Source organism: Equus asinus, chromosome 4 (genome assembly GCF_041296235.1).
Source record: "Equus asinus isolate D_3611 breed Donkey chromosome 4, EquAss-T2T_v2, whole genome shotgun sequence".
Classification (NCBI taxonomy): domain Eukaryota; kingdom Metazoa; phylum Chordata; class Mammalia; order Perissodactyla; family Equidae; genus Equus; species Equus asinus.
In genome coordinates, this window is record NC_091793.1 from 31,408,368 (window position 1) to 31,435,186 (window position 26,819).

The window sequence follows — 26,819 nt, forward strand, 5'->3', positions numbered from 1 at the left end:
CCTGGGCCTGGGTTGGGTGTGGGGCGGTTTCCTGGTACCAGTATGTTTTAAAGCTCCCAGGTGACTTCAACGTGCAGCAAAGTTTGGGAAATACTGATTTAGCGCATGATCCATGATCCATGATGGGAATACAGATATGACCAGGAACCAAAAAAGCAATTAAAACTACACAACAGTCCCAAACCATCAGAGCAGCTTGTGGTGTTCAGCTAAATGATAACATGATAAAAAAAACTGAATGACTGGGTCACTAGCACACTTATCTGATCCCCACTTCCCAGATGTGAAAGAGGCAAGCAAGCTGCTTCTTTTTAACAGGGAAAAATGTTTTTGAAAGGAAATCTGACTAAAAACAGAAAACAGGGAAATGGAAGCAAACTATTATTTCTAATGAGATGAATCCCCAGGGTAACCTTCCTAGAGCCTTCGGTGTTTATGAACAGTTGGGATTTAAGGGCCCTTTCAACTCTGAAATCTTCTATGTAAACCATATTTATCGGAAGAGGGAGGTAGGAACAGCTCTTCACAGGATTGTTTCTGTTGCTGTTGATTCAACGGTACCGTCTTGCATTGCCCTTTATGATTGTTAAAGTACTTTCACATTTCCAAGTTCATCTGAGCACCCGAAGTTGGGCAGGAATTATAATACTCACAGTCCTGTTGAGGAAAGTGAAGGCTCAAGGTATTAAAAGTTGGGAAGAAGGCAGAGCTGGGACCAGACCCAGGTCTACTAACTCCTAGGCAAATGCTCCTCTGACATAATACCGGCTCTCCCTAAACCTCAGAGATCCACTCTTTGAGTCTCAGCACCCTCCCCAGAGAGGTGACATTCCTCTGGAAAGTACCACTCCTATTTTTTCCTCACTTCTGTTGTGTTGAGGGCAGAGGGACATCCGGTGGGGCATGCACCGTGAGGAGATATGAAGTACAAAAGGGCTCAGGAAGATGGAGAGCTCCAAGGAAGAACATGCAGGAGCAGGAGGAACACGAACAGAGAACGTGCTCATGGCAGTGGAGGGAGGAAGTGACAACTACGTAAGGCGAAAGGGCTGTTATGGAACAAATAAAGAGCCGTTCAAAGCTTTTTTTTTTTCGTATTTATTTTTTGAGGAGGGGAGGGAGGATGTGGACAAAGTGGCGATTTAGGAAGATTTTGGATTATGTATTTGATAGATTTGTGATGGTACGGATTTGGAGGGTTCAGAAACCTGAGTGGATGGGCCCGAAGTAAAGAGGGAATAGCCAAGAGTACTAACAGCGAAACTAGAGACTGACAAGAGTGCTTGAAACCAAGGAGCAACTATTTGTAGCCAAACAGGAAATGCTGTTGACAGCATTTCAACAAGACACCATCTACTTTTGGATCTGAGGGTTATTGCGTGTAGGATGACAGAACATTTAATTAGTGAAAGACTGGGTTAAACGGGCATTAACATCAACCTGGTAGTGGTTTCAGAAGTAAGGCAAAGGTCTGTTGGCAGATCTGCCCTGTGTAAGTCCTTCAGTTTCCCTAATGGAGTAGAAGGGAAGCTAACCACTGTCTTGGGCAGCATTAACTGGGAGCGGTTGAGGAGAAACTAGATGATAAAATCAGCAAAGTGATATGAGTTGACTACAACAATAGTTTAATACAGACAGATGTAAAATCTTGTTCTTTGGGACCATAAACCAGTAACAAAAGCACAAGGGGAGGCAAATGTCTGCTAAAATATGTGAAAAACTACAGGTTTGATTGACAGTGAGAGGTACAATGGAAAAGGTGTGTTCTAGAGTCAGACAAACCACGTGTTGCATCTTGACTCTGAGAAAAATGTAAAGGTTTGGAATAAATGCAATGAAGAATGACCCTGGAAAGAATAAGATACAAATTAAAGGTCAGTTTGAGCATCCGTGTGGAAGAGCTGGACATGAGGGTGAACACTGGTCACCAGCAAGACCGAGCATCCTCTAATGCTTCAGGTGTGAAGCTGACGGTGGTTCAGTTCAGGCACCAAGGCAGTGACACATCAAGGAGACAAAGCCATCTGGGTCCATGAGAGCAGGAGCGAGGGAGCCAGCCTACGTGAGTTAGGAGGCAGTCAGTGAAGCTTAGCAGGCTAGAAAAGACTGGGGGGTGATGGAGGATTCCAGAGACTAGCAGTCATGCTTAGTACAAGATCAGCAGGTGTAAAGAGCTTTTACAAAGCAGGAAATATTTTGGAGGAGATGCCGATTATAATCTTAGAGACTGAACAGCTGAGAAATGGCCATTTTCTGTTTGTGACCATGTTGCTGAATATCACAGAGTGAAAACGAAGACTATTGTGATCCATGAGGGCAACTGCATGGAGGCTAAGGCAAATAAGGAAAATATGTAGGGTCTTCTGAATTGACTGTAAAAATGATGCCAGCCTTGTGTCATCTGGAAGAGCAGGACGAGCATAAAGATAAAGCAGATGAAAGAAAGTAAAAGATCAACAAGACTTGTTAGAAGGGAGCTACAGAGGAAACAGAGAAAGCAAACTGGTATGGAAAGAATCTGAACGAGGCAACAGCTTCCTAACTGGTTTCCTAACTTCCAATCTCTCCCCACAGAGCAGCCAAAGAGCCTTTCGGAAGTCAGATTACATTGCTGCTCTGCTCAAAATCCTCCACTGGCTCCCATCTCAGTACTATAAAAGTCAAAGTTCTTGCCAAGGCGTATAACTACAAGGTCAGGCAGTCTCCCATTACCTCTCGAAGCCTAGCTCCTCCCCTCTCCCACTGTTTCCCTCCACACCAGCTACAATGGCCTTCTTGCTGTTCCTGACACTTGCCAAGCCCTATCCACTGGGATGTCTTCCGGGAAGGCTCTTCCAGACAACCAGGCAGGTGGCTCCTTCACTTCCTTCAGGTCTCTCCTTACATGTCACCTTATCTGAGAGGGCTTCCCTGACCACACTATGTAACACAGCATCGTCCCCTACCACCTGATATAGGTCTGTCTCTCTCACCTACGAGAACATAAACTCCTTGAGAAGAAGGAACTGGCTTGGTTCTCCCAAGTCCAGAACAGTCTGGATTCCCCATGACAGATACCAAATGTCTGTTGAATGAATGGAGGGCAAGAGCAGTAGATAAAGGGCATGAAAGCTGTTGGTAGGTAGATAATTTGGGGGCAGGAAAAGGGGGACTGACTCTAATGTTCCCATAAGTTGAGTCCCAGACTCTAGAAACTTGGTATGACTTTACTGTTACGATCCACTCTCTGCTTCACCACGCTTCAAATGTTGAGATCTGCTTACAGCAGTGAGGAAGTGAAAGTGAAAGACCAATAACTTTAGATACTACAGACTTACCCTTCTCAGAGGGTGTGAAGCCAATGAGAGCAGGCTTACGGTAAAAAGATTTAGAATACTGGATAAATTAAAAGCATTCTAATTTGAATTTCTAACCTCAGACACCACAGGTGTCCCCGAGGTCCCATTCTTATTTTTTTGTATTCATTCCCAAGCTGTGCATTAAGGTATGCCTTTGACTAAATATTTATGATTTCAAAAATAGGCTTATAGGAAAAAAAATGTTTTAAAATAGCTTTACTAAGATAAATGTTAAACATTATAAAAATCAGAAAGCATCTTGTTTGTAGACTATGAGGCCAAATGACTATTCATAAACCACAACCAACCTTAATATAAAATGCTATGAAAACAGTAGTGAAATAATGGTTGCAATTTTCTTATTTTAAAAATTGTGAATTTAAAAGCCAATGTGCAAGTCAGTCCCTTAGGCTAAATATTAAAGCATCACGAATTTTCACCAAGGAAAATACTGCTGAAGGACAAAGTAATTCTTCAGAAACAAATGTAAGACATCCTGTTCTTTAGTTTCATAAATTTCAAGAACAAAAAATGCAAATTATCTCATTGTGATAATATTTTCATTTAGAAAATAAAGCAATAACCTGTCAATAGGTTATCTATGAAACTTAAGAGTAAAAATAACCTATTTTAAAAGTACTGAATCATGAAATACTCTAGCCAAAGTATGCTATTAACAACAACACTCCACTGAGCTTATCTTTGACTCTTCAGCTAGAGGTGGTCTGACTATAAGACAAGCTTGGACTATATGCCTTAATCAATGATTCTTTGCCTCGGTCTCTTGAGTTATTCTCCAGCAAGGTTATGAAGATTCTTCAGATCATCTCGGAAGCATATGATATCAGAAAAGAACAACAACAAAGGAACGCTTAAAAGTTCAGCACAGATCGTTAGGCATTGGGCCCCGACTCAGGTTACCAAGATGCCAGTACTGCAGTGAAGACCAGTAGCTACCAGCTTGGGCTCTGGAGATCTCGTGGGAATCCCAGCTCTACCTCCTAGCCACGTGACTTCGATGGAGCAAGCTACTTAAACTCTCTAAGCCTCAGTTTCCCCGTATGTAAAATGGTAGCAGTGGTACACAAGGTTATTATTTACATAATCCATATAAGGTGCTTAACATACACAGGTGCTCCATAAATACTAATTTATGTTGTGACAATATTCCTCGTAATAGCGAAGGAAAGTATTGGTGCTTATATTTAATCGTCTTAAAAGTAATCTGAAAAATATGTGGTCCTTGTAACTCTGATTTAAATTAAGAGAATCTTAAGGACTTCCTGCATTGAACCCAAAGCTAGACTTGTGTGTTAATGACTTGGGAACTAGTTTTCCTAGGATATAGTGCTGGTTAAGGAAGTTGCACCAGACTGATACTATAAGCAAGCATGCACATTTCTTACTTTAATCCCCTACTTTGGAACCACTAACATTATACTGTTCAATAGTGACACTTTGAATTCAAAGAATACAGATTAAACATGCTTACATTTAGTATATTTATCTGTAAACTGAAGTGTTTTTCTAATAAACAGGGAAAATGTTAAAGAGTTCTTAAGACAAAAAGCATCAAAGTAAAACTCTGAGTTGAGAGTTTAAGGGACAAAATTAACAATCTGTCGAAAAGGAAATTACATTGTAAGGATAAAGATCATTTCCTTTTTGACATGTATTGATGAGAGAACAGGAACACAACCACAACTTGCCTTACTGCATGCAACATTCTTGGTCTTCTTATAACACTTATCCTAAAAGAAGGTTATTTTTCAACGATCTTTCAAAGATTATTTTTAGTTAGGCGGTATAATTATGCTAATACAAGTACCTTATTTTTTGTCTACGAATGAGTTTAACACTGTAATTTTAAAAGATAAAGGTTGATACGGGGTTTGGGCACCAGTCTTAGGGCAGCAATGGTGAAAAAAAAGAAGGCAGTGATAATATGACAGGAATTCTCTTAAGACATGGGGAAGGCAAAATGTCAACCAGCAAAGACTTCTGGAAACTCCCCTTCTTATTCTCTTAATTTTACAAAGGGAACTTAATTCCAAATTCAATCCTAATACATAATACACATATAAAAACTAATTTGACAAAATGGAAAATGTGTCTCATGTCATAAATAAGGTACTTACATATACCCCATAATTTACTAATTATTTTTACTAATGGAAAAATATGGTATTCATAATCATTTAAAGTTCACTCAGTATCTCAACAAAGCTGCTAATTTCTGTTAATAATTTATTACAAAAACCAACTAAAGGCAACTTGATTTTGTTACCATAGAGTTCAGATAATTGCCACGGACAAGTTTGGATTATTTAACAAAAGAATAAGCTCTTACAGTTAATGTGAAAAACTAATCTCTTCCAAAACCAAAGCATGACACTTTCATGGACTGCGGAAATGATCTATTGTGCTGCAAGGACTGAAGTTAGTGGGTAGGAGTAAGGAAAATATACCCACTTTCATTCTAGGGGCAAGATCCTGCACATTTGAACACTGATTCACTGTAACACAACCATAACATTTCAAGTCTATTACAGAATTTTCATGAATCAGATTTTTAAAATTTCAAGCAGAAAAAGGTAATTCCAAAAGATGATGTTCAGATCAACTTAAATATTCAAAAAGTTCAGTCCCCATTCAGAAACAGATAAACAGTATATTTATTAAATGAGTTAAGACAAATAAACTTTACAAATAGACAAATAATAAAAGGCTCAGTGGCTAAAATAGATGGTAAGCATCATTGAAAGAAATCAACACCATCACGGTATCTCAGTTGGCTTACACGTGTAAAAAGAAATTTTCAAAGAGCAATTTCACAGAAATGAAGCCAGTTTTTTTTTCTTATAAACAAATCACCATTTCTTGGTTCAAAACTGACATCTGTTATGAAAATTACCATATCACATATTTGTAAGATGACAAGGAGTAACTCATCTTCAAAGTGCAAGTAAGTCTATTTACAACCACAAAAAAGGCAATGATGAGGAGAAAAAGATTTTTAAAAAATATACAAAGATTAAAAACATTTGGGATGCAAAATTAAACAATTTTTTGGTTAGAGGATAAAAGAGAAAAAGTGATTGAATTACAGATGCTGATTTCTGCTATACATATTATATATGGGATCCAAGATCTTTAACAGCTTGCTTGCATTTTTTTCTACTTACATAATGCTCTGGAAATTTCTGGTAGAAATTACAGTGCCTCAAAGAGAGATATACACACTAAGCATGTCTTGCTACTACTTCATGGATGTCTTAAGACCCGTTTATGGATTAGAGTTGGTGTAAAAAGCCATTGCCTTGAGTTGAAAAATGAATACTGTAAAAGCTCAATACAAATCCTCCAAAGCACATGCACTTCTAAATCTTTTGGTAATTACATTCATATTTAAGCATAACCAAAATAAAAAAGAAAACTGAAAACATTTCCCTTTTCTCTATTCCCTATGCCTTGCAGGCTCTCCAGTTGATAGGGTCAATTTTAGAGTTGAAAGGGTTCTTCGAGATAGTCTAGTCCACCACCCTTGTTTAGGGTAAATGATTTTCCCAAGGTCATGCAGCACGTTAATGGCAAAACCAAGACTAGAAACCAGGTCTTGACTCCTAGCCTTGTACGCCTTCCAGCATATCATGCTACCTCTTTTTACAGTATGATTTGCTATAAATACCTGATGAATAAATGTACAACTACAAATGCTGACAGAGCCAATGTATTTCTAAGACTTGCAGAGGATTACTGCAAAGGACTGATGGAGAGAAAAAGGTTTTCCCCCACCCACCAAAAATATCAAGCACCATCAACTAAATGTTTCCTGCTGGGTCAGCACTCTCAGATGTCAGAGTAGTCCTCGTAAACTTTATGTCAGCCTGAGGATTGTGTATCTGGTGAAATCTGGGCCCTAACACAATGCCAGTTCCTAAAAGGTAAAGACAGAGGCAAAAAAGGGGAGGAGATAGACAAAAGGAAGAAACAAAGACTTAAAGAATCCAATTGGCTTAGAGATGGGCATTCGAGCATACCGTTAATATATCTAAATATTTTTTTTAGGAACTTTTCCACCTTTTCATATAATCTCATTTTACCTAATGTGTTATTTGGCCACTTAAGAAGTAAAATAAATGTATCAAAGACAATGGTGGTCATTTTTGTTTTTTAAACTGAGACTATTTTAGGCAAACTAAATTCTCTGCAGAATATGTCAGATGGTGATTTTCTTGGTATGGTTCTATTAGATTACCACCAAGGAATTACAGCGGCACTTCATGGGGCTGTTACCATCTTGAAATTTATTCCAATTACGGTTAAAGGGAACAGACTGATGTACCATATATGCAGAATTGAGGAAGGAAGCTGAAATTTCTTTTTAAAAAAACAGTGCCATGTATTTATTCAATAAAAGGGCATATTTATTTATGTTTACAAACAAGTTTCAAAAACAAAAGGAAAACATGAATGCTTCTACTTATTAACCTTTTTCAAAATGCCAACAGCCCTCATGCTGTATGAAGGTTCCTAAGGATTTATTAGAAAAATCAATACAGTTCACTCACAGTTCACCAAGACATCACTGAACTAACATGTTTAGACAAAAACAAAAAGGACTAAGGTTCTCTTGTAGTTTGATAGTTTGATTTAATTTGATTTGCCTGAAATAACAAAAGCATTTCAAGCATCTTTCATTATGTAGTTGATGTCCCACATTAAACAATCTACTAAATTCTGAACAAAGGTTATTAGCAAGTTTTCAAAAATTTTAAAAATTAAACAGTTCTTTCAAAACCATTAAGTAGTAAATGTATTTAAGAAACTAATTAGGACAGATGCCATAACTTCATTAGAACACCACTGCTCATGTTTTTTTGTTTTGTTTTCTTTTTTTTGTTTTTTTAAACAAAGCATTAGTGTTATCTATTTGGCTATTAGTATTAGCAATTTATCTACAATATTTAACAAGGTAAATTGTAGGCAAAAATTTAGTACAGTTTCAATAGAAACACCCCCCCCCTTTTTTTTCCTGAAAATACAGCAGTATTTGAAGGACTAATTTTTCTCTGCATCAGTTATAAGGAAGCTTCCCATCTATGAACAGGAACAAAAAAAGTATCTACAAACCTTGTAAACAGATCTGTATCATTTATAAACATAAATAATCCAAATTATTAACAGCCAACAGCAGAAATTAAAGTATCGATTCAATGATCCAGGGCTCTTTGCCTGCTTGCCCGGCTTTCCTCCTAACTCTCTCCCATCAAGGATGGAGATAAACTAAAGGTCTACATTACACTGTTCAGGACCATTCCTAGGTACCACTGATGATCCACAGGTCAACTTACGCTGAGTTACTGTTTATCTGTCAGTTCATTTCTCCCACCCCCCAAAAAGCACCCTCAGTCTGGCAGAAAGCTTTGCTTTTTTTTAAAAAAATAAATCTACATTCGTACAAGTGTGTCTTCTGTTGAAGTCCAAAGACAAGAATACGATCTTGTCCGTCACAATGTGTGAAAAGACCCAGTTTCAATTTGTTTCTTTACAATGCAGCTAGTGTGTTAACATTCAGCTTACAATCAGAGTGATGTTTCCAAACTATGTAGTGGGCTTCCTGGGGATGAAGAGGTAGCAGACTTGTTCATTTCTATGGTAAGGTGAATCCCGCTGTCAACAGCATTGTTATTTTTGTTGGGGGAGGGTGGAGGACTGGAGTTACGTTTTGTAGGAGCATCATCTTCAGCATCAGTGTCATCGATAAGGGGGATGTGAGGCTCTGAATCTTCTATCCTAAACTCAGGATGTGTCATAAAGTTGTGAATCGAACTTCTTGATTCCGGTTTTTCTAACCCTTCATATAAAGAACTACGAAATGCATTCACCACTCGAATCTGTAAATATCAGAAAACACAGAAGGATGTCAGTACACTACTGGGTTAACTTAAAAATGGTGCATTTATGAGTCTGAATCCACAAACAGCTAGGTATGAGTGAATCATATTTGCATGTAATGCAGTGGAACTTGCAATACACTGTAAAAAAAATGAATATTTTAGTAGGACACTACAGAACAACAAAACCACATACTCTAAGAATTAAGAGGTAGAGAATTCAAAGTAATATTAAGAAAATCTCATTTTCACTGGCTCAAAATTTAATAGCCATTTTATAGGATTTTTTCCACTAATAAAATCAAACAAAAAACAAACAAAACAAAAACTTAACCATACACAAGCTGTAGCTGATTTTTTTAAATTAAAAAAATGTAGTTTTTGAAAACAATTCAAGTAAGTTAAACAAAGTCAAGCACAGAGGGTTACTGTTTATCATGCTAGGAATTAGGGTGTCACCGACTATGAAAAAGCCAAGCAAATAGAAGCTGAATGCCACAATGAACTCACATCTACCCCACTACTCCCTTAATTAAAAAATAAAAATAAAGACAAAACCCAAATAAATATCTATAAAATGCCATTAAACAGCTATAAATATTTGAGTATATGCCATTTGTCTATAAAGTGTTAGTGTTTTTCTCTATAACAGATTAAAACTTAAATCAATTTATATACTACAGTTCACTGGAAAGAAAAGATTTAAAAGAAAAACAAAAATATGCCTCTGAGATTCTTCTGTGAAAAATTTCCCAAGGAGAAGACACAAAGTTTTCCAGTATTTTTGCCCCTAAACATACAGCCCAATGATTCCCCTTCCTTCTCAGAAGTCAGCCATATGGAGGAAAAGAGGTTAAGGGGCAATTAACACAAATACACACCCCGACGTTAGGTCTCATTAACCCAGTGTCATACAGACTTTCCAAAAAAAGGGGGACAAAATCCAAATAGTTGAGCATCTGCTGTAACATATCAATTCAGATACAGTGTTTGCTTTTGTTTTGGTTCTAATGAGTCCTGTTTTGTAATGAGACATCGTTTACTCATAACATTAAGAGAAGTAACTGACATTGACATTCCAAAAAAAAAGATGTAGTCACCAAAATCACTTCATAAAACATTTATACATTTTTTTCAAAAGGATATTTGAATGTATTGTTAAAAAATGTAACAGCTTATGCCTTCTTTTTTAACCGTATATATTTAAAGTGTACAAGTTGATGATTTGATATACACGTACAGTATGAAATAATCACTACAATCAAGCTAATTAACATGGCCATCACCACAGTTAGGATTCTACCCAATTAGCAAATTTCAGGTATACAGGACAGTATTGCTACCTCTAGCTGCCAGGATGTGCATTAGATCTCCAGAACTTATCTTGTATAACTGAAACTCCGTAACCCTTGACTAACATCTCCCCATTCCCCTATCCCCTGCCCCTGGTAACCACCATTCTACTCTTTGCTTCCATAAATTTAACTATTTCAGACTCCCACTTCTGGGAATTTATCCAAAGGACTTGAAATCAGGATCTTGAAAAGATACCTGCACTCCTATTATTCACAATAGCTAAGATATGGAAACAACCTAAGTGTCCATCAATGGACAAATGGATAAAGAAAATGTGATATATACATACAATGGGATACTATTCAGCCTTAAAAAGAAGGGAATCCTGCCATTTGTAACAACATCTGTCTAGTTCTGATTAAAACCTCATCTCTCCCCAAAGTGGTCTTCCCTGATTTACCAAGCCCTGTCTGTGGGCAGCTTTCCTCCTTGTTCACTTAGCCCTTTATAGAGAGAGAGAGTGTACAGCACAGCTGAGCAAGGAAGACAGAGGTAAAATGTCTGGGTGTGAATTCCAGCTCTGCCACTGAATAGATGAGGAACCCAGACAAACAGATTTCCTCAACTATAAAATGGGAAATAACAATGATGCCTACTTAGGGGATTATTATGGGAGATTGAATTAGTACAAGCACAGGCTTAGAACATGGTTAGCTCACAAGTGTCAATGTCAGGGCTTCTCAAACTTTAATGTGCACACGAAACAGCTGGGGATCTTGTTAAAATGCAGATTCTGATTCAGTAGGGGTCTGGGATCCTGCACTTCTAACAAGCTCCCAGGTGATGCGGAAGCTACTGGACCATAATCCACCCTTTGAGCAGCAAGCTTCCACTCTCTGTGTTGTGCTGCTTTATCGTATGCTACTGCATAATTCTATTCTACTCACGTGTTTGTACTTTAGTGCCTTCATTTGACACCATTAGCAGCAAATACATTTTCAATTTCTTTTCTTACTCTTGTTCTACCTTTACTAAGACGTAAAATGTTTTACATGTGGTGTGTAAACAATGCCTGCTAAATATACCATTATAATCATTCATTTAGTTGTTTTTTCTTGTGAAACCTCACAATTCACACTTTATGTATGTGGACATTTAGTAGGTATCCCCAGTGTCCTAATGATAAACTATACAGTCAAAAGAAGCAAAAAGATAAACTCTAAAAAAAAAATCTGTTGGTGTCAGTGGCCAGTAGGCCCAGAGGAGAATACAAACTGCAGGGTCAGCCAGCAACCCTGACGGGTGGGGTGAACTGGTCAAGATGACCCTGCAGTTGTTGCTTATCTGACTTGGTTGCTGGCATTTCTGCCTTGTTTTGTCTTGAGCAGTCTGGACAGAGGGAGATAGCGAAGAATCAAGGGGGAAATAAATCCATTTTTGGAAGATGCTAAATCTGAGGAGCTGCAGAACATCCAAGTGAAGACATCCCGAGCTCAGGAGAAAGGCGTGCGCTGAAGTCAGAGATGTGGGAGTCAGCAAGCTCCAAGGAGGGCAGAGGGTACAGAGTAAGCAGGTGAAGCGTGTGTGCATACCCAATCACACACACACACATCTGCAGCAGGTGAAATTAGATTCCTTTTCACAAAAACTTTTCAATTTTGGTTAAGATTTTTGTTCTTTCTGAAAGAACTTCTTAAGTTATCTGAGAACATCAGAGCTTGCAAGGATATTGGAGCTACTTTATTCTAACCATTTTGCAAATGATGAAACTGAGCAACTGAGAGGAATGGTGGCTGACTTATCAAGTCACTCCTAATCAGTGCCAAAGTGTCTTAGAACCAAGATTTTGGGAGTGCCAATTCCCGGTTCTTTGGAAGTCAATGAAAGAAGAGAATACGTGGACATTAACTTTATAGCTCACGTCACCAGAATACAATACTTCCTAAGATTAAGGTTAAGCTGCCTTCCGCTGACTCCACTACTCAGCCACAGGATGGCTGGGTTAGTATGCGCACAGGAAAAGGACAGCTCAGAAATGCTTCAAAGCAACACAATTTTCAAAGAACAGTTCTCATATTAGATACATACAATAAAGTTTATTTTAACCACGGATCACTGAACCAGATTTGTTGTACTTTCTACTCACAAAGAACATAAATAAGAAAGCACTCTCGATCTAAGGCATGACATCGAGCTGACCTACACTTGCTCTGATATCTTACCTTTATATGTAAAATTCTCACAGGACCGTAACAATTCTGAGTAATTAAAAAGCCTAACTGTGTACACAATACTTAGGTAGGAAACTATTTTAATACCACAAAGAATTCAGTTTAAACAGAGACTTAAGAAGTGAGCCTAACTACCCATTCCTCACAATCAAGCCTTATTTTATCCAGTCTTTTAACAATTCCTTTAATATTTATTGAGACCTACTATGCACAACATAGTAATTCCTAAAATTAAGAAAAATTCAATAATCCCTATGTCCAGAAAAATTGTTAAAGAGGAAATTATTCAACAGAGGAAAACACTGCATGAAGGATATATGATAAACAAAAAAATAAAAGTGATGATCATAATCATAAAGTAATTTTAAGAAAATGAAAATGATTATCAAGATAAATAATACATTAAATTTCAGTAACAAATCAAAACAAGATCATGCATCCTGCTAAAGCACCCATTTTCCTAAATACAAACCTAACTTTTGATAGCAGAAGAGAATGACAATATTATTGCCGAGAACGTGGGATGCAAGGACAGCTCTAAAATGAGACTTTTTAATCACTAGCTGATATACCTTATCTTCAACAACAGTTTGCCTATTTCTAAAATTTCTATTCATCGTTACTTTTACTATGTGCACTAACTTAAGGAATTGCAATGATAAAGCAAAAAATATTTTGTAACAAGAAAGAAAATTCTAGGTTGTTTTCCAAAGTTGGGTATTTGCATACTGAATTTTCTCAAAGTAAGACCCACCTGCGTAACGTATAATGTTTTAATTATTTGGAATAGGGGTTGGCAAACACTTTCTGTAAAGGACAAGAGTAAAGGTTTTGTGAGCCATACGGTCTCTGATGCAACTACTCAACCCTGCCCGTGTAGTGGAAAAACTACCAGAGACAATACTGAAATCAATAAGCGTGGCTGTGTTCCAATAAAAATTTATTTTCAAAAACAAGCAACCAGGCAGATTTGGCCCATAGGCTATAGTCTGCCAACCCTTCATCTAGAAGACCAAATTTTCTCTCAATTTCTCCTTTCCAGGAAGGCTTAACTATTGCTTGAGCACAAGAACATATGAACAGGGAAGACAGATAGTAGAATGATATGCTTTATAAATAAAGAAAAAGTATAGAATCCTTTGTCTAGAAATCTTTAAGAGTAAAGATCTGACTGATAAATGAGGGAAAAAGGATGATCTCTCCAGAGACATTTCAAGCTTAGTATAAGACGAAGTCGAAATGGATTACTATTTCTTCCATTTAGCAAAGCAAAGACTCCGAATAAGAGTCACAGAAGTCTGACCTCCACAGATATTTCTAAGACTCTTCTATATTAGGGCAGGAACGCAGAGGAAATGAAAACTTTCATGAAACATATTAACACTACTAATTAATTCTATATACTGGCTGATGTTCTGCACCACCTAAGACAATGTTTCACCAGCAAGGCTGAAAGAAATTCAAGGTAACGGCAATATAATTATGGCAACTATTAGTGTATAATGATAATCTCATGGAGAAGATGTGCCATGAGCCCTCGATATCTCCTTATGCTTCCAGAACAGAGAATATAGAATAAAGAAGTAAACACCTCAAACCCTGATGAAGTAACAGCTGCAAACCTTCCCTAGCTGCTCTCTGAAATACACCTCCATTCCCCTGGCCTCATGGGCCCAGCAACTCTCAGTTTTCATATACAGTTGCGTACCAGAAAAGAGCCTGGGCAGGTGTGGGTGGCTATGTCTCAAAACACAGTTTGTGATTGATTGGATGTTTAACATAAAGCCTGGAATACAATTATACAGAGAAATATAGCAGACCTAAGGTCATGTGACACTCTCCAAATGAAAAAAGTCCATTATTTAAAATTTTGCTAAAATAAAAACAGATATAATACACACCCATGAGATAAATCTGTCTAAAAAGTTTAACATGAAGCTACACATGAGGAATCAATCAGATAAATCCAGAAGTTAGGGCACTTTATAAGACAAGTGGCCCAGATTCTTCAAAAAGTCAATGTCATGAAAAATAAAGGTGGAGAAAATGGTTCCAGGTTAAAGGAGACTAAAGGGTCATAACACACACTGTTGAGGATCCTTTCTTAGATTCTGGATCAAAAAAGCTATAAAGGAAATTTTGGGGGCAGCTGGAGAAATCTGAAGATGGACTGTATATTGGATAAAATGGTATCAATGTTAAATTTCTTGGATGTGATAATATAGTATGATTGTACAGGGGACTTCTCCTTCTTAGGAGGTACATGCTGAAGCATTTAGAGATGAAATGTTACAATAACTGCCCCGCTTAGTTTCAAATGGCTCAGAAAAAAAGTACATATTAATATATAGATAGATAAAGCAGATGTCATAAAATATTAAGGAGTGCTAAATGCAGGTGAAGGGTATTCATGTATTAATCTTTCAAATTGTCTGTCAGTTTAAAATCTTCAAATTTAAAATTTTGAGGGGAGAGAGTCTTTCAGGATAAAGTCTTATTTTTGGATCTTTCTTATAGGATATAAACAGACACTTACCTTCCATTCTAGCCTCACGGACACCTTATATTTTGTTACATTTAGTATCAAACTATGTCACTAAGTCTCACTTTCCTCAACTAGTGAATTCCATCAAGGGTCAGCTCAGGAGTCATTTCCTGCAGGTGATTTTTCCTGACTTCTCAGGGTGGGTTAAGGACCTTGTTATAATATTCTATCTTTCACTATTGTGTAGAAATTCCCAACTACTTGTTTCCCTTACTAGATTACGTGGTCTGGAGGTTCTAGCATAGCCTGGCATATGGTAGGCCTTCCCTAAGTGTTTATGGAACACAACTAAAGAAACCCTAACAGAAGAAGAAGAAGGGATAAGGCGTAACAAGCCACTGAGAGCCAGGAACAATGTGAAATCCACAGACAGACAGAGGGAAGGATGCAATGGAGACGTTAGCTGTCCCAGGCACAAAGTCAGGCAGCTTACATTGACCACTCATTCAGGCAGGGAGTGCCTGGGCAGTTTTTAAAAGGAAGATTCCTATCTGTCCATGTATATAAACTTAACATCCTATCTAATATTACAGGGTCAGTTTGTCCTTAGAGCAACTGTCTGCCCTTTCTCTACATCGTGCTGCCTCTGCTTATTAGCCATGGATGAGTCATTTCAACTCCAAGTCAGTTTTCACACCTGTAAAATGGGGCCAGTTCCTGTTCTGCCTGTTTTAAAACACCGTTCAAAAATACCATAGGAAAATCACTTAAGCAACAGCAAACAGGCCCTGAGCAGACCGTCCTCCAAACAGCACTGCTTTCTCCCTCGATTCCTCCTCTCTCCAGCTTCCCAAGGTTTCTCTTTTCCTCACCTGGCTGAAGACCAAACAGAAAAGACAGATCTCTACCCAAATAAAGATTAACTTAGGTATTTCAGCTGATTTTGGGAGTAGGGGTGAGAGGTGGCTGGGTTTATATCTTTAGTGCCTCCAATATACTGAGAATTCACCATGAAATCAAGACCCTAATTCGCACTAAGGATGATATGGGTTATAAGGCTTTTAGGGAGTTTGCCATTTACTAAAAACCTGAAAGAAAATTTGTTATTCTAGTCAATTAATGGAAATTATGACATGTGATAGCCCAATAATGACTCAATAGTACCCTTTCTCTACTGCTGTGGAAAACTTAAGACAACAGAATATTTCTTATCTAAGATGCAATTTTATATTAAGTTGATTATACAAACAAACAAAAACACCCCACGGATACCACAGAACTTTAAAGCTTATACAGGGACCTCCGCTCAAAAAAAAAAGAAAAAAAGAAATCCAAAGCAAAACCACCAAGTCCAGGCTAAGAAGGCCGAGCAACAGGCTCTACGCTGAGAACTTCCCTTTGGGGCGCTGACTGACTTTCCAAACTGAATGAGATAAAAGTCAAAATGCTAAATTCCTTTGCAGCTTTAAAAACACAATTTCTTGGTTCTGTTAGATCAGTTTCAAATCACATGCTTCTGGGAACCATGCAGGAGGAACATGTTTAAAGGCATATACTCAAAAATTTATAGTCGTTTCACAAAGTCTAAGCTACAATTTTATTCCCCCTATTAACCATCCCAGTTAGCACAGAGACAAGCCCACAGACTTCATATCTAATCTTTGGTTGCAATTGCTCCGCCTGTTATCTAGCCCTCTAAGAAATAAAACAACAACAACGACAACACTTTGAGGTCTCAATCCACTTTACGAAAAGAAAGCTTTATGAAAAGCCTGAACAATGAATTTAAACATTAAGGAGAAAATGAGAAACGTTAGGTGTGTGAAGTAGGAAATGTTAATTTCATGCACTTAGGAACACACACTCACACCCCACAGTAGTAGAAGCAGTAGAAGAGGAAAACACTACATGTGTAGGGGTAGAAATATTTGTTACATCATGATGCTGGCTGGCGATGGAGGGTTGCCGCCTTAGAGCCCCCTGAATGGAACTTCCACTCTGGAAAGCATTCACTACATCCATCTGCAAGGAATCAGAGATTGTGACAGCTTGCTCAGCAAGAGAGAGAGAGAACAAGAGAAAGGACCATTCCATCTATCAACATATAAAAAGTAAAGAAAAAGGCACTTTTTACAGAGCAGATAAACAGGCAAGAGTAGCATTTTGAGATGAAGGGGGGGAAAAAAAGCTAGGAAAAAAGGAGCTTAGGGGCATATAGACACATTCTTTCATGATCTGTTAAAACTTCCACTCATTCCAGGCATCAGTATTATTTTTCAAAAGAATAAGTTTTGTGGGTTGGGAAGGCTGGAAAGGAATTTCAGGAGCACATTCAAACCTCCTCCCCAGGTCCAAAAGCCCTCGGCTCCCGCTCCCGGCACCTCTCCTACCTCTCCACCAGGCCCATACCTGCGTCTGGATTCTGTTCAGACCTCTAAACCACAAGATCTGGCCACGCCGCAACTCCCTTTCAGCGTGATCGATCTCTTCCACGTCCTCTGCCAACTCCTCCTCAGGGATTTCTTCCTTCTGTGTTCCATGACCAGCTTCTTTTAGGAATTTTAAACGGCTAGTTGGAATAGTTGAAATAAGCTACAACACAGGGGAAAGAACTTAGAAATAAATGCTATCAGGCACAATTAAACAGATCAACTTTAACACGAAGGGTACGAAGAGTTGCAAGCACAGCCAACTATCTTTACCAACGAGGCAATGAGATCCTGTCCATCAGAGGCTTTTTTCCTCAGAACACAAATATTCTTCTCTGAGCTACACAAAAGATTTAAGTCTGGAAGGGTAAAAAGTTCTCCTGAATGGAAATAACCTGATTACATTTTTCATATTTTATTGAGGACATTCAAGACAGTAAATTATACAACCATGCTTTGATATATATATTTACTTAAACTCATATTAGTTGTATCTGTTTCAAATAAAATAAAAATGGCAGGTGATCTTATTGATAAAATAAGCTTACATTTCATTAGTGCTGTAACAGTTCAATGAGAAAAACATACCAAAATTAAAAAAATCTTCAAGGTTAAATTGAAAATAGCTTGTTGTTTATTAAATGTATTCACTTTTTATAAAATGCAACTACTTAAAATTGAATTAACACTGATTAATAATGACACCCAACAGGAAGAGATGCCCCAGAAAACATAAAGGATACAAAAAGCACCAATAAATACGGATCAGCCTCTAAGTGTGAGCAGTCACTCCTTAAGGAAGTCAGGCTTGTCAGGGGAAAGAGCACAGTCGGAACCAGAACTGCTTAGAGAACGTCTAGTCCAACTACTTCATTTTACAGAGGTGGAACAGACTCAGAGACATGAGAAGTGACTTGTTCACGGAGTGACTGAGACCTGAGGTCTCCTGACCACCAAAATCAGTGCTCTTTCTCCCACGACACGCTTAACATCAACAGACGACGTCCACCAGAGATAGTAACTGATGCCTGTTGGGTACGTCTGCTGTACTCAATTTCCTCCTGAAATCAGCCAGATTCTTTTGGCAAGGTTGTGGGTTCTGTCTTGTTGAGGGAACATTATGAAATAACCAGAATAGTAATCAAAAAAAAAAAAGTTGGACCAAGTATGGACACCCTACTTAAAAGAAGATCTCAGTTAAAGAGGTCTTCAAAATGAGTAAGAAGAGAAACATCAGAACCTAGAAGCACAATTAAGAAAAAGGTGAGATAAAAGGTGCCTGAAGACTGCGTTAAGTGTAAGTAAACCCTGGATGTTTGGGTTGACAGACATGTAGAATGGCAATAAATTAGCTCACTCCAGTTAGACAGCATAACATGTAAACTTTCATCTACGAAAATGTTAGTACAGCTTCTCCATCAGTTAGTTTTACAGTAATAGTAATGGACGTAAAACGAAGAATGCACACACCATTACTACTTATCTTTTAAAAAATAATGACGTAACATTTGCAAGTCAGCTGCCTACAGTAAGATGAAGTAACTTTCATTTTACAGGCATTGTATTTTATATATACACTGTTAAAGCAATTCCATCCCAATAATATAAAATGTCATTCTGTGGCTCATTATTCCACATACCACTATTTTTATGGAAACATTCTCCACGTGAACTGAAACTGAAGATTTTTCCTATGCTACATTTTTATTAAACTACATAAAAAAGGGTAAGAAGTCTAAAGTATATAGTATTTTTAATATTTTCATAAACATATTTTGAAAAGGCAAAAATAGGTCATAGAGCAAAAAGTATCAATATTAGCATCCTAACCAGTTATCAATACATCATCTCTAAAAAACACATTAAAAAACTACGTAAGAAATCAAAATAGTGTCTTATCGTATAGGCATAATCAAAACAGCAAGTGACATATTAGAACAAATATTACTTTTTAAAAAAACATTACTCCTGAATGCCCTTTCTTGACCCAGAATGATAACTACTTAGAATCAAGTAACAGAACTGATTAAAGAAAATACACACTACAAATTAAAAGAAAAAAGTCACTTTAGGTTTGAACAAACAAATGATGAGATTTTTACCTGGCCCCAGAGCAACGTTCCCATCCCTAGGAATATTGACCATAGCCACTGTTCTATTGAAAGTTCTGAACAACTGAAAGGCTTGCCACCAAACTGCACGATTAATATCTGGAGGAATAATCGAGAGTAAATTTATTTAAGTCTTTTAAATTTTACAATTCACATACTTCAAAAATTACCCAAATATGTGTCCTCTAAAACTCAAGCCAAACAACTGTCAGTCTGATGGTGATGTACATGATATTTGCAGCTGAAAATAAGACAAATAAAGTAAAATCTCCCCTCCACATTTAAATGCATGCATATTTTGTGTTCAAATTAAGCTTACTAAAAATTCAAAAAGACAATTCTCACGACAACTTTACACTGTTCCGTTATGATCTGAAGTAACTATAGTCCCCTCTATTTAGTATAATTCCTTAAATAATTTAGGCCTTCCTGCAAAAGACAGTATACTTTTGTGGAAAACACTATAGGTTATAGAAAAATAGACATAATATTCAATCTTTTTTGTTTTCCTTCTACATAGCTGTTCATTCCTAGTTAACATTTAAATGTTAGGACAAATATAAATGGACTCTGAGAAAAGAAAAACAACTTGCAAAGTTCTATGAAATCTGTGCTAACGCAGGTGGTATGCCTTCAAAATTTGTTCTCCCTGATAGTGGGAAGTCCAATGATCCACACAAATAAAATTCATAATACACACTTATGCTTCCCTCTTTATTTTAAAAGACCTAAAACAGCGTATATGGGAATATTAAGAGTTAAATAATAATATTCACCCTCTTGTGTGTCTGACAGGCCTCTCTTTGATATGGCAGTTAGGAGCTGCCAAATATTGAAATCAAAAAGAATCATTTTGGTATTAACATTAAAAATGTTTTTTTTAAGTTACAAACTCCATTCTTTGGGGCTGTACTTTAACCAGTTCAAGCGATATGTATTTGTCAATTCCACTGTTCTTCAAAGTTAAGATTATTTGTATACTTGTACAGAGAGATTCCCAATTGGTTTGTTAGTAGCCCAACCAGTTGGATTATAACTGACTTGACAATCTTGCTTGAATTTTAATAGAGATATCAAACTGGAATAATTTTCTTTTGTAAACCAAGAAAATAATGTGCATGAAAAAGGCTCAACATTTTTATGAGTTTTCTCAATCTCTCTCTGTTTTTTAATTTAAACTTTATCTTTTCTTTGGTATAAGAAGGGATGTGAAAAGGAGGATGTTAAAATGCTGGAGAGACAATCAATGATTAATATGATAGTTGATTTAGTTTCGCTAGAAATAATAATCTTTCATTTTAGAGTTGGACTATAACTGTATAATTAGTTGTGGCACTTACTTGCACTGTCTCTCTTAATTCTTCACTCATTCTGTCATGTGAACTAACACTATTACCCCATTTCACAGATGAAGAAATTGTAGCTTGTCAGGGTCACACAACTCCTAAGGGGCAGCACTTTGATTTGACCCTGGCCCTGACTGACTCCTAAGTTCATAATCTTAAGTACTATGTTAGACTGCTTCAAGAATCTCTAAGAAATAAGCGAACAGGCACAATTTCCTACACTAATCTGAGGATGTAAGAGCAACTCAAGGGACTACTACTTCAATGGAATCTATTTTGAAAATACTGATACTGCGTTAATTGCTACAAAGTAGAAAAGAAACTAAAAATATTTATAAATACTTAAGGATTATTATATACTTCATGATCAGTTAAAAAAAAAGTGAAGAATGAGAATCAGCTAGTAAATAAAAGAGACAAATTAAATTTAATACAATGTATAAGGTGAAGCCCTTCAGGGACCTCAGATTTATAATCAAGACTCTGGCTACACTGTTTCAGAAACAAAATGAGCTATGTGTAAATGAAGGGTCATGCTTTCCTACCCAGCTGACTGTCTACAAAAGTGCTATTCAAGGTGCTGAGCCACCCTAAGAGGATGAGGAACAGGCGCCAGAGTGCAAGCTGACACACAGTCTGCACAGCACTGCTACCACCCCTACTACCCAACAGAAACGAAACACACCAACCCCAGAGGAAACACAGGGAGGCGGGAAGGCACAGGCTAGTTACCTCACTGTGCACTTGGAACAAACAGACCAGTGGCTGGTCTGCAGACCACCCTTGGCGCAGCACTGGCTTATTTACAAGGCACTGAAGAATGACACCTCACATGATCTGTCTGGGGTGTATCAACCTTTGTTGGGAACTAACTTACTGGATTTGCTTGATAGAGAGGGGCAGTTAAATCTCTGCAATTCTCCTATATTAAAAACAGATAACTCTAATTTCATAAACAAGTAAAAACTAAAACTTTAGCATGCCATGAACAATGGTTTTTATAAAATCTAAATACTTCCAGAAACTACATCGCAAGTAAGCAACGTTTCCCCTAAGAATTACAGAAATTGAAAGCTAAAACAGAAACAGTTTTTACAGAAATAATTAAGTCTAGGGTTTTGGGTTTCAGTATCCACAGTGAACAAGGAAGAGGATGAATAAACTGTTTTAAACTCTTGGATCATCATTTCAAAAAAGCACCATCATTACTCCGATTCCGTTGTTGAAAAAACTCACTTTTTAATTTTAAATTTTACTGTGTTTACTGACTTCCTGGTGTGATCATGCACCATTCACTTACCTGTTTTGATTCCAGATTCTACTATTAACAATCACTTACATGGAAGAGCACCACAGAATCCAAGATGACATAAAAACACAGGTGTAATACACAGTTGTATAAAAAATCACCATATGCAAAGTGATCCTCAGTTTTGTTCTTAGAATGACCTCTAAAAAGTGGGAAAGTTTTTGGTCCTATTTAATCTCAACCTCACTTTCTACTTTCTTTTCTGCCTTGCTTCGACAATATTACAAAATTGAAAAATGGCATGGGGCCGGCCCTATGGCCGAGTGGGTAAGTTCGTGCCCTCCACTTTGGCGGCCCAGGGTTTCGCCGGTTCGGATCCTGGGCACGGACAGGGCACTGCTCAAGCCATAGCACAACCAGAGGCACTCACAACTGGGATATACAACTATGTACTGGGGGGCTTTGGGGAGACGAAGGAAAAAAAAGAAAGACTGGCAGAGAAAGACATTAGCTCAGGTGCCAATCTTTAAGAAGAGAACAATAAAAAGTCATGTACCAACTGAGGAAGCAGTCATTCGGAATCACAGAGATTTTAAAATATTCATTTCAAAACTTTTATTATTTAATAGTAAACAACTGTAGAAATACAACTGCTATTAACGGCTAGAAGCAATGAAGTGATCACTCTAGCTAAACTAGTAAGTGGTAAACTGTAAGATTTACCTTAAATTACATAAGAATTCTAGCAGTTTTCATGATAATGACGTAGAATGAACAATCAGAACCAGAGCAGGGGGCGAAGCATCACGACCAGAGGACCAGTGCAATGAAAGCGGAACTAGCTTCATATACTCTTGTCACACACAGAGTTTCAGGCTAGGGCCAATTTTCACTTGAGTTATGATTTAAAACTCTTTTTTGATGTCATCAAGGTAATACACAGAAACTCCACATATTGCAGTCAAGTAATTTCTGGAACAAGCCACCTGTTTACCTAATGTCTCCCACATAATCAGATTTGAAACTATCTTTTACAATTACCCACCTGTACCACAAAAGTGCCTAAAACAATTGTGCAGAAGATGGCATTATTAAAGATTCCTTCAAACACATTTCTTTCACCGTGAATTTTCCGGGCATTTATTTCGTTGAAAAGTTGCATCAGTACAAATGTATTAAAAACAATAGTATAATGTTCCGAAGGAGGAGCATGCAAAGGAGCATTTCTTCCGCTATCAATATCAAAAAACTTTTCTCCTGAAAGAATGAAAAATTACTGTTTTGTAATTATCATACAAAATAAGTTAACATTTCAAGGAAGTATGCAATAATAAAACGCAGTCAGACCTTTATTTGATCTTAAATGATGGCACAGCAAAGCCGGGAGGGACCTGGGGGTTAGCAAGAACAACTATTTTGTTCATAGATGAGAAAAGTGAACTATGGCGACAAGCTCAAGATCCCATCTCTAAGTAGTGGCAGAACCAGGACAAGAAATCAGGACTCTCTTTACTTCCCTCACCATCCATCCTACTGCCTCCCACAACTTACTAAGCATCATTGATAGAGGAAAAACAAAAGATAGATGGGGAGCCAGAAACAGAACAACTTATGTTCTTGAAAAATTTGTAACATTAAAACATCTGGGATATGAGCTTGGAAGGGAAACAAGTGAAGCTTCATCAGGTGTTGAATTCTTACCAGCAAACAAGAGTGTAAAGACGACGACAAGTTGATAGAATGCATGGCCCAAAATATTCTTCATCATTGTGCGTGAGATGAGAGGCTTGTTTCTACCGTAAGGTTTCCGAAGCAAGAGGGACTCCGTGGGGGGCTCAGTTGCCAGAGCCAGGGAAGCGAGTGTATCCATTATGAGGTTTACCCACAGCATCTGCACAGCCTTAAGAGGTGAATCCTAGAAAAGAGACGTTTCCTAATAGACATCCACAACTATTCAGGGACTCGGCAATTTTCAGGAAGCCTTTTGTATTTAAAAACTTAAAGAACAGAACAGGATTACATTTTTATATAAGTTAACCTAAAATATTAAGCTTCAGCTTAAATATTTATGTACTTTAAAAAGGCAGATTATACATATTTTTTTACTTTAAAATAAACAAGTTTTAATGAACAAATTGTCCACCTACTTGGGTGATGCACGCGCCCGTGAAGGCGACGATCACGGCCACAACGTTCACAGTCAGCTGGAACTGGAGGAATTTGGAGATGCTGTCGTAAACATTTCGTCCCCACATAACTGCTTTAACAATGCTTGTAAAGTTGTCATCTGTGAGAATAATATCAGACGCCTCTTTAGCGACGTCAGTTCCAGCGATACCCTATCAAAAAAAATTCTGTGAATTAGACTAATGTTTAAAATGTAACTTTCAAATATTTGAAAGGATAATGTATAATTAATAAACAAAAATTTACTATTACATTTAATAATCATTGACAAATTTATTGTAAAAGAAGGTGATATCGTTATGCTAAGATATCATCTCTCAGAAAAACATTCTACCTGAGTAGAAATCAGACATAAAGAAGGAGGCATCGAAAATGAAGTTCAAATTGGGTTAAAAACAGAGTAATGGACGAAGGCATTACCGAAGTTCCTTCCGAAAGTCACAGAAAACAATATATGAAAAAATAAAAACCCACAAGGACAAAGTTAGTGGGAAAGGAAATGCTGCAAGAAACCTTTAGAGGCTAGAAAGCAGATAACCAAACAGTAACCTAGCAGACCGCAGAAAGCCGATTCCTAAGCCAGCGGTCGGGAACGTGGCTGTTTTTGCACAGAACTCTCCTATGCAAGGCTCAGGACTTGGCAGCACCAGGTAGCCCTGGATATAGGGGTGCAGGTGGAATTAAAAACAAGAGGATTTCTTGAAAATCTACTGAAGAAGTACTCAGAAGGTCCAACCCTAAAAACAAAAATGTCTACCAACAATAAAACGTGATGGATTAATAAATTGTGGATTAATGAGTGAACTACAGCTATAAAAAGCAACATAAATGAATCTCATGAGCATAATGAATAAAGGAAGCTGGACTCAAAATAATGTCTAATAGAGAGTAATCTTCAGGATACTGGTTATTTTTGTAGAGAGAGAGGGCAGTAATTAGAATGGAGTATGATTGGGGCTTCTAGGGGTATTAGTAATATCCTATTTCTTGCCCTCCATAGAACAGGTCTGTTCACTTGTAATAACCCATTCAGTTGTATGCTTATGACTTCAGCACTTTTCTGTACGTGTGTTATGTTAGTAACAAAATTAAGAGCAAAGGCAGCTAGATCCTCAGAGCCCCTTCCCAAGTCCACGCAACCAGGCAATCTGGTGCCTCCCCTGACCTTGCAGACTGCCTGCCAATTTACTAGAGAGGGTGTGACAGAGAATGTCTGGACTGAAGGGTACGAAGCACTGCTGCGTGGAGAGGTGCTATACCGACAAAGAAGGGGTTAACAGTAACTCTCGCTGACAAGGTTGAGACCACTGCCCTTCTTTCGCCACTTGTTTCCCAGAATACCAGGACTCAGGATTGCCCTCTAGGCAGCAGATTTGAAGATTCTTTTCTGGGAAATCTGATCATTTCAAGAGAAAAGAACTAAAAATACTGCATAAAGTTTCCCTAAGGAAGTGAAATGGACAAGCCAGACGCTTTACTGAGAAGCTTCTGGTTGACAAATCCCTCTTGCAGGCCCAAAGCTTTCCAGCTTTCCACTGTCAGCATGCAGAGACAACCAGAGTCCCCTGACCTCTGAGGAAGGCGTTAACCTGAAAGACAGACTCAACCAAAAGGCACAACGGGGGACAGACTTTGCAGAGACAAGAGCTTATTTAAAAAAATCAAATCCTTAGCAAGAGAGAATGTGCATCGATGAAAGAACAGGATGTTAAATATGAAGGAAGACTCAGAGATCCAAAAACAAGTCTTGAAAGTTAAATATACGACAACAGAAATGAAAAACAAGTTGAGAGAATATCCTGAAAATAAAGCAAGATGACAAAGGAACGGTAAACAGGAAAAAAGAGAAGATAATGAGCTAAGTCCAAGAAGTCCAAAATCACGGGGAGTAATCCACCAAGAAGAAACAGTGGAGAGGAAATGAGACCAGTTTACGAAAATGTCACAAAACTGACGAAAATGAGTTTTCATAGTAAAAAGCTACTCTAAGACAAACAATCATGAAATTTCAGAGGACTGAAAACAAAGAGGAAAGACATATACCTCCAGAAAGGAAAAGAAACAGGAAGGTCAAAATTCAAAATGGTAATGACCGTGGAAAAATCAATTCAAAATTCTGAGTGAAAATGATTTTCAACCTAGATTTTTATACTAAGTCAGATTAAGGATCAAGAGTGAGGAGAGGTTGGAGATTTCAGTCATAAACATTACGAAAAAGTTTAACTCTCACAAACCCATTTTCTCAGAAGT

At 37.6% G+C, this 26,819-nt stretch overlaps 1 protein-coding gene across 8 annotated transcripts in view; it reads right to left on the reverse strand.

Moving 5' to 3' along the window:
* Positions 1-5,989: 5,989 nt before the first annotated feature.
* ATP2B1 (ATPase plasma membrane Ca2+ transporting 1) overlaps positions 5,990-26,819 on the reverse strand; it is a 122,697-nt gene continuing 101,867 nt past the window's right edge. For 5 of the 8 annotated variants that reach the window (XM_044743933.2, XM_070507038.1, XM_044743929.2 and 2 more), the window contains 7 exons: positions 24,530-24,721; positions 24,084-24,297; positions 23,428-23,639; positions 19,779-19,886; positions 17,657-17,839; positions 17,183-17,269; positions 5,990-9,235 (listed from right to left, as the gene is read on the reverse strand). In XM_044743933.2, the coding sequence (XP_044599868.1) occupies positions 8,924-9,235; positions 17,183-17,269; positions 17,657-17,839; positions 19,779-19,886; positions 23,428-23,639; positions 24,084-24,297; positions 24,530-24,721 (1,308 nt within the window). In that variant the 3' untranslated portion in view covers positions 5,990-8,923. Of the gene's footprint in view, positions 9,236-17,117; positions 17,270-17,656; positions 17,840-19,025; positions 19,200-19,778; positions 19,887-23,427; positions 23,640-24,083; positions 24,298-24,529; positions 24,722-26,819 lie in introns of those variants that run through there. The other 3 variants (XM_070507042.1, XM_070507041.1, XM_070507043.1) reach the window with 3 other exon arrangements.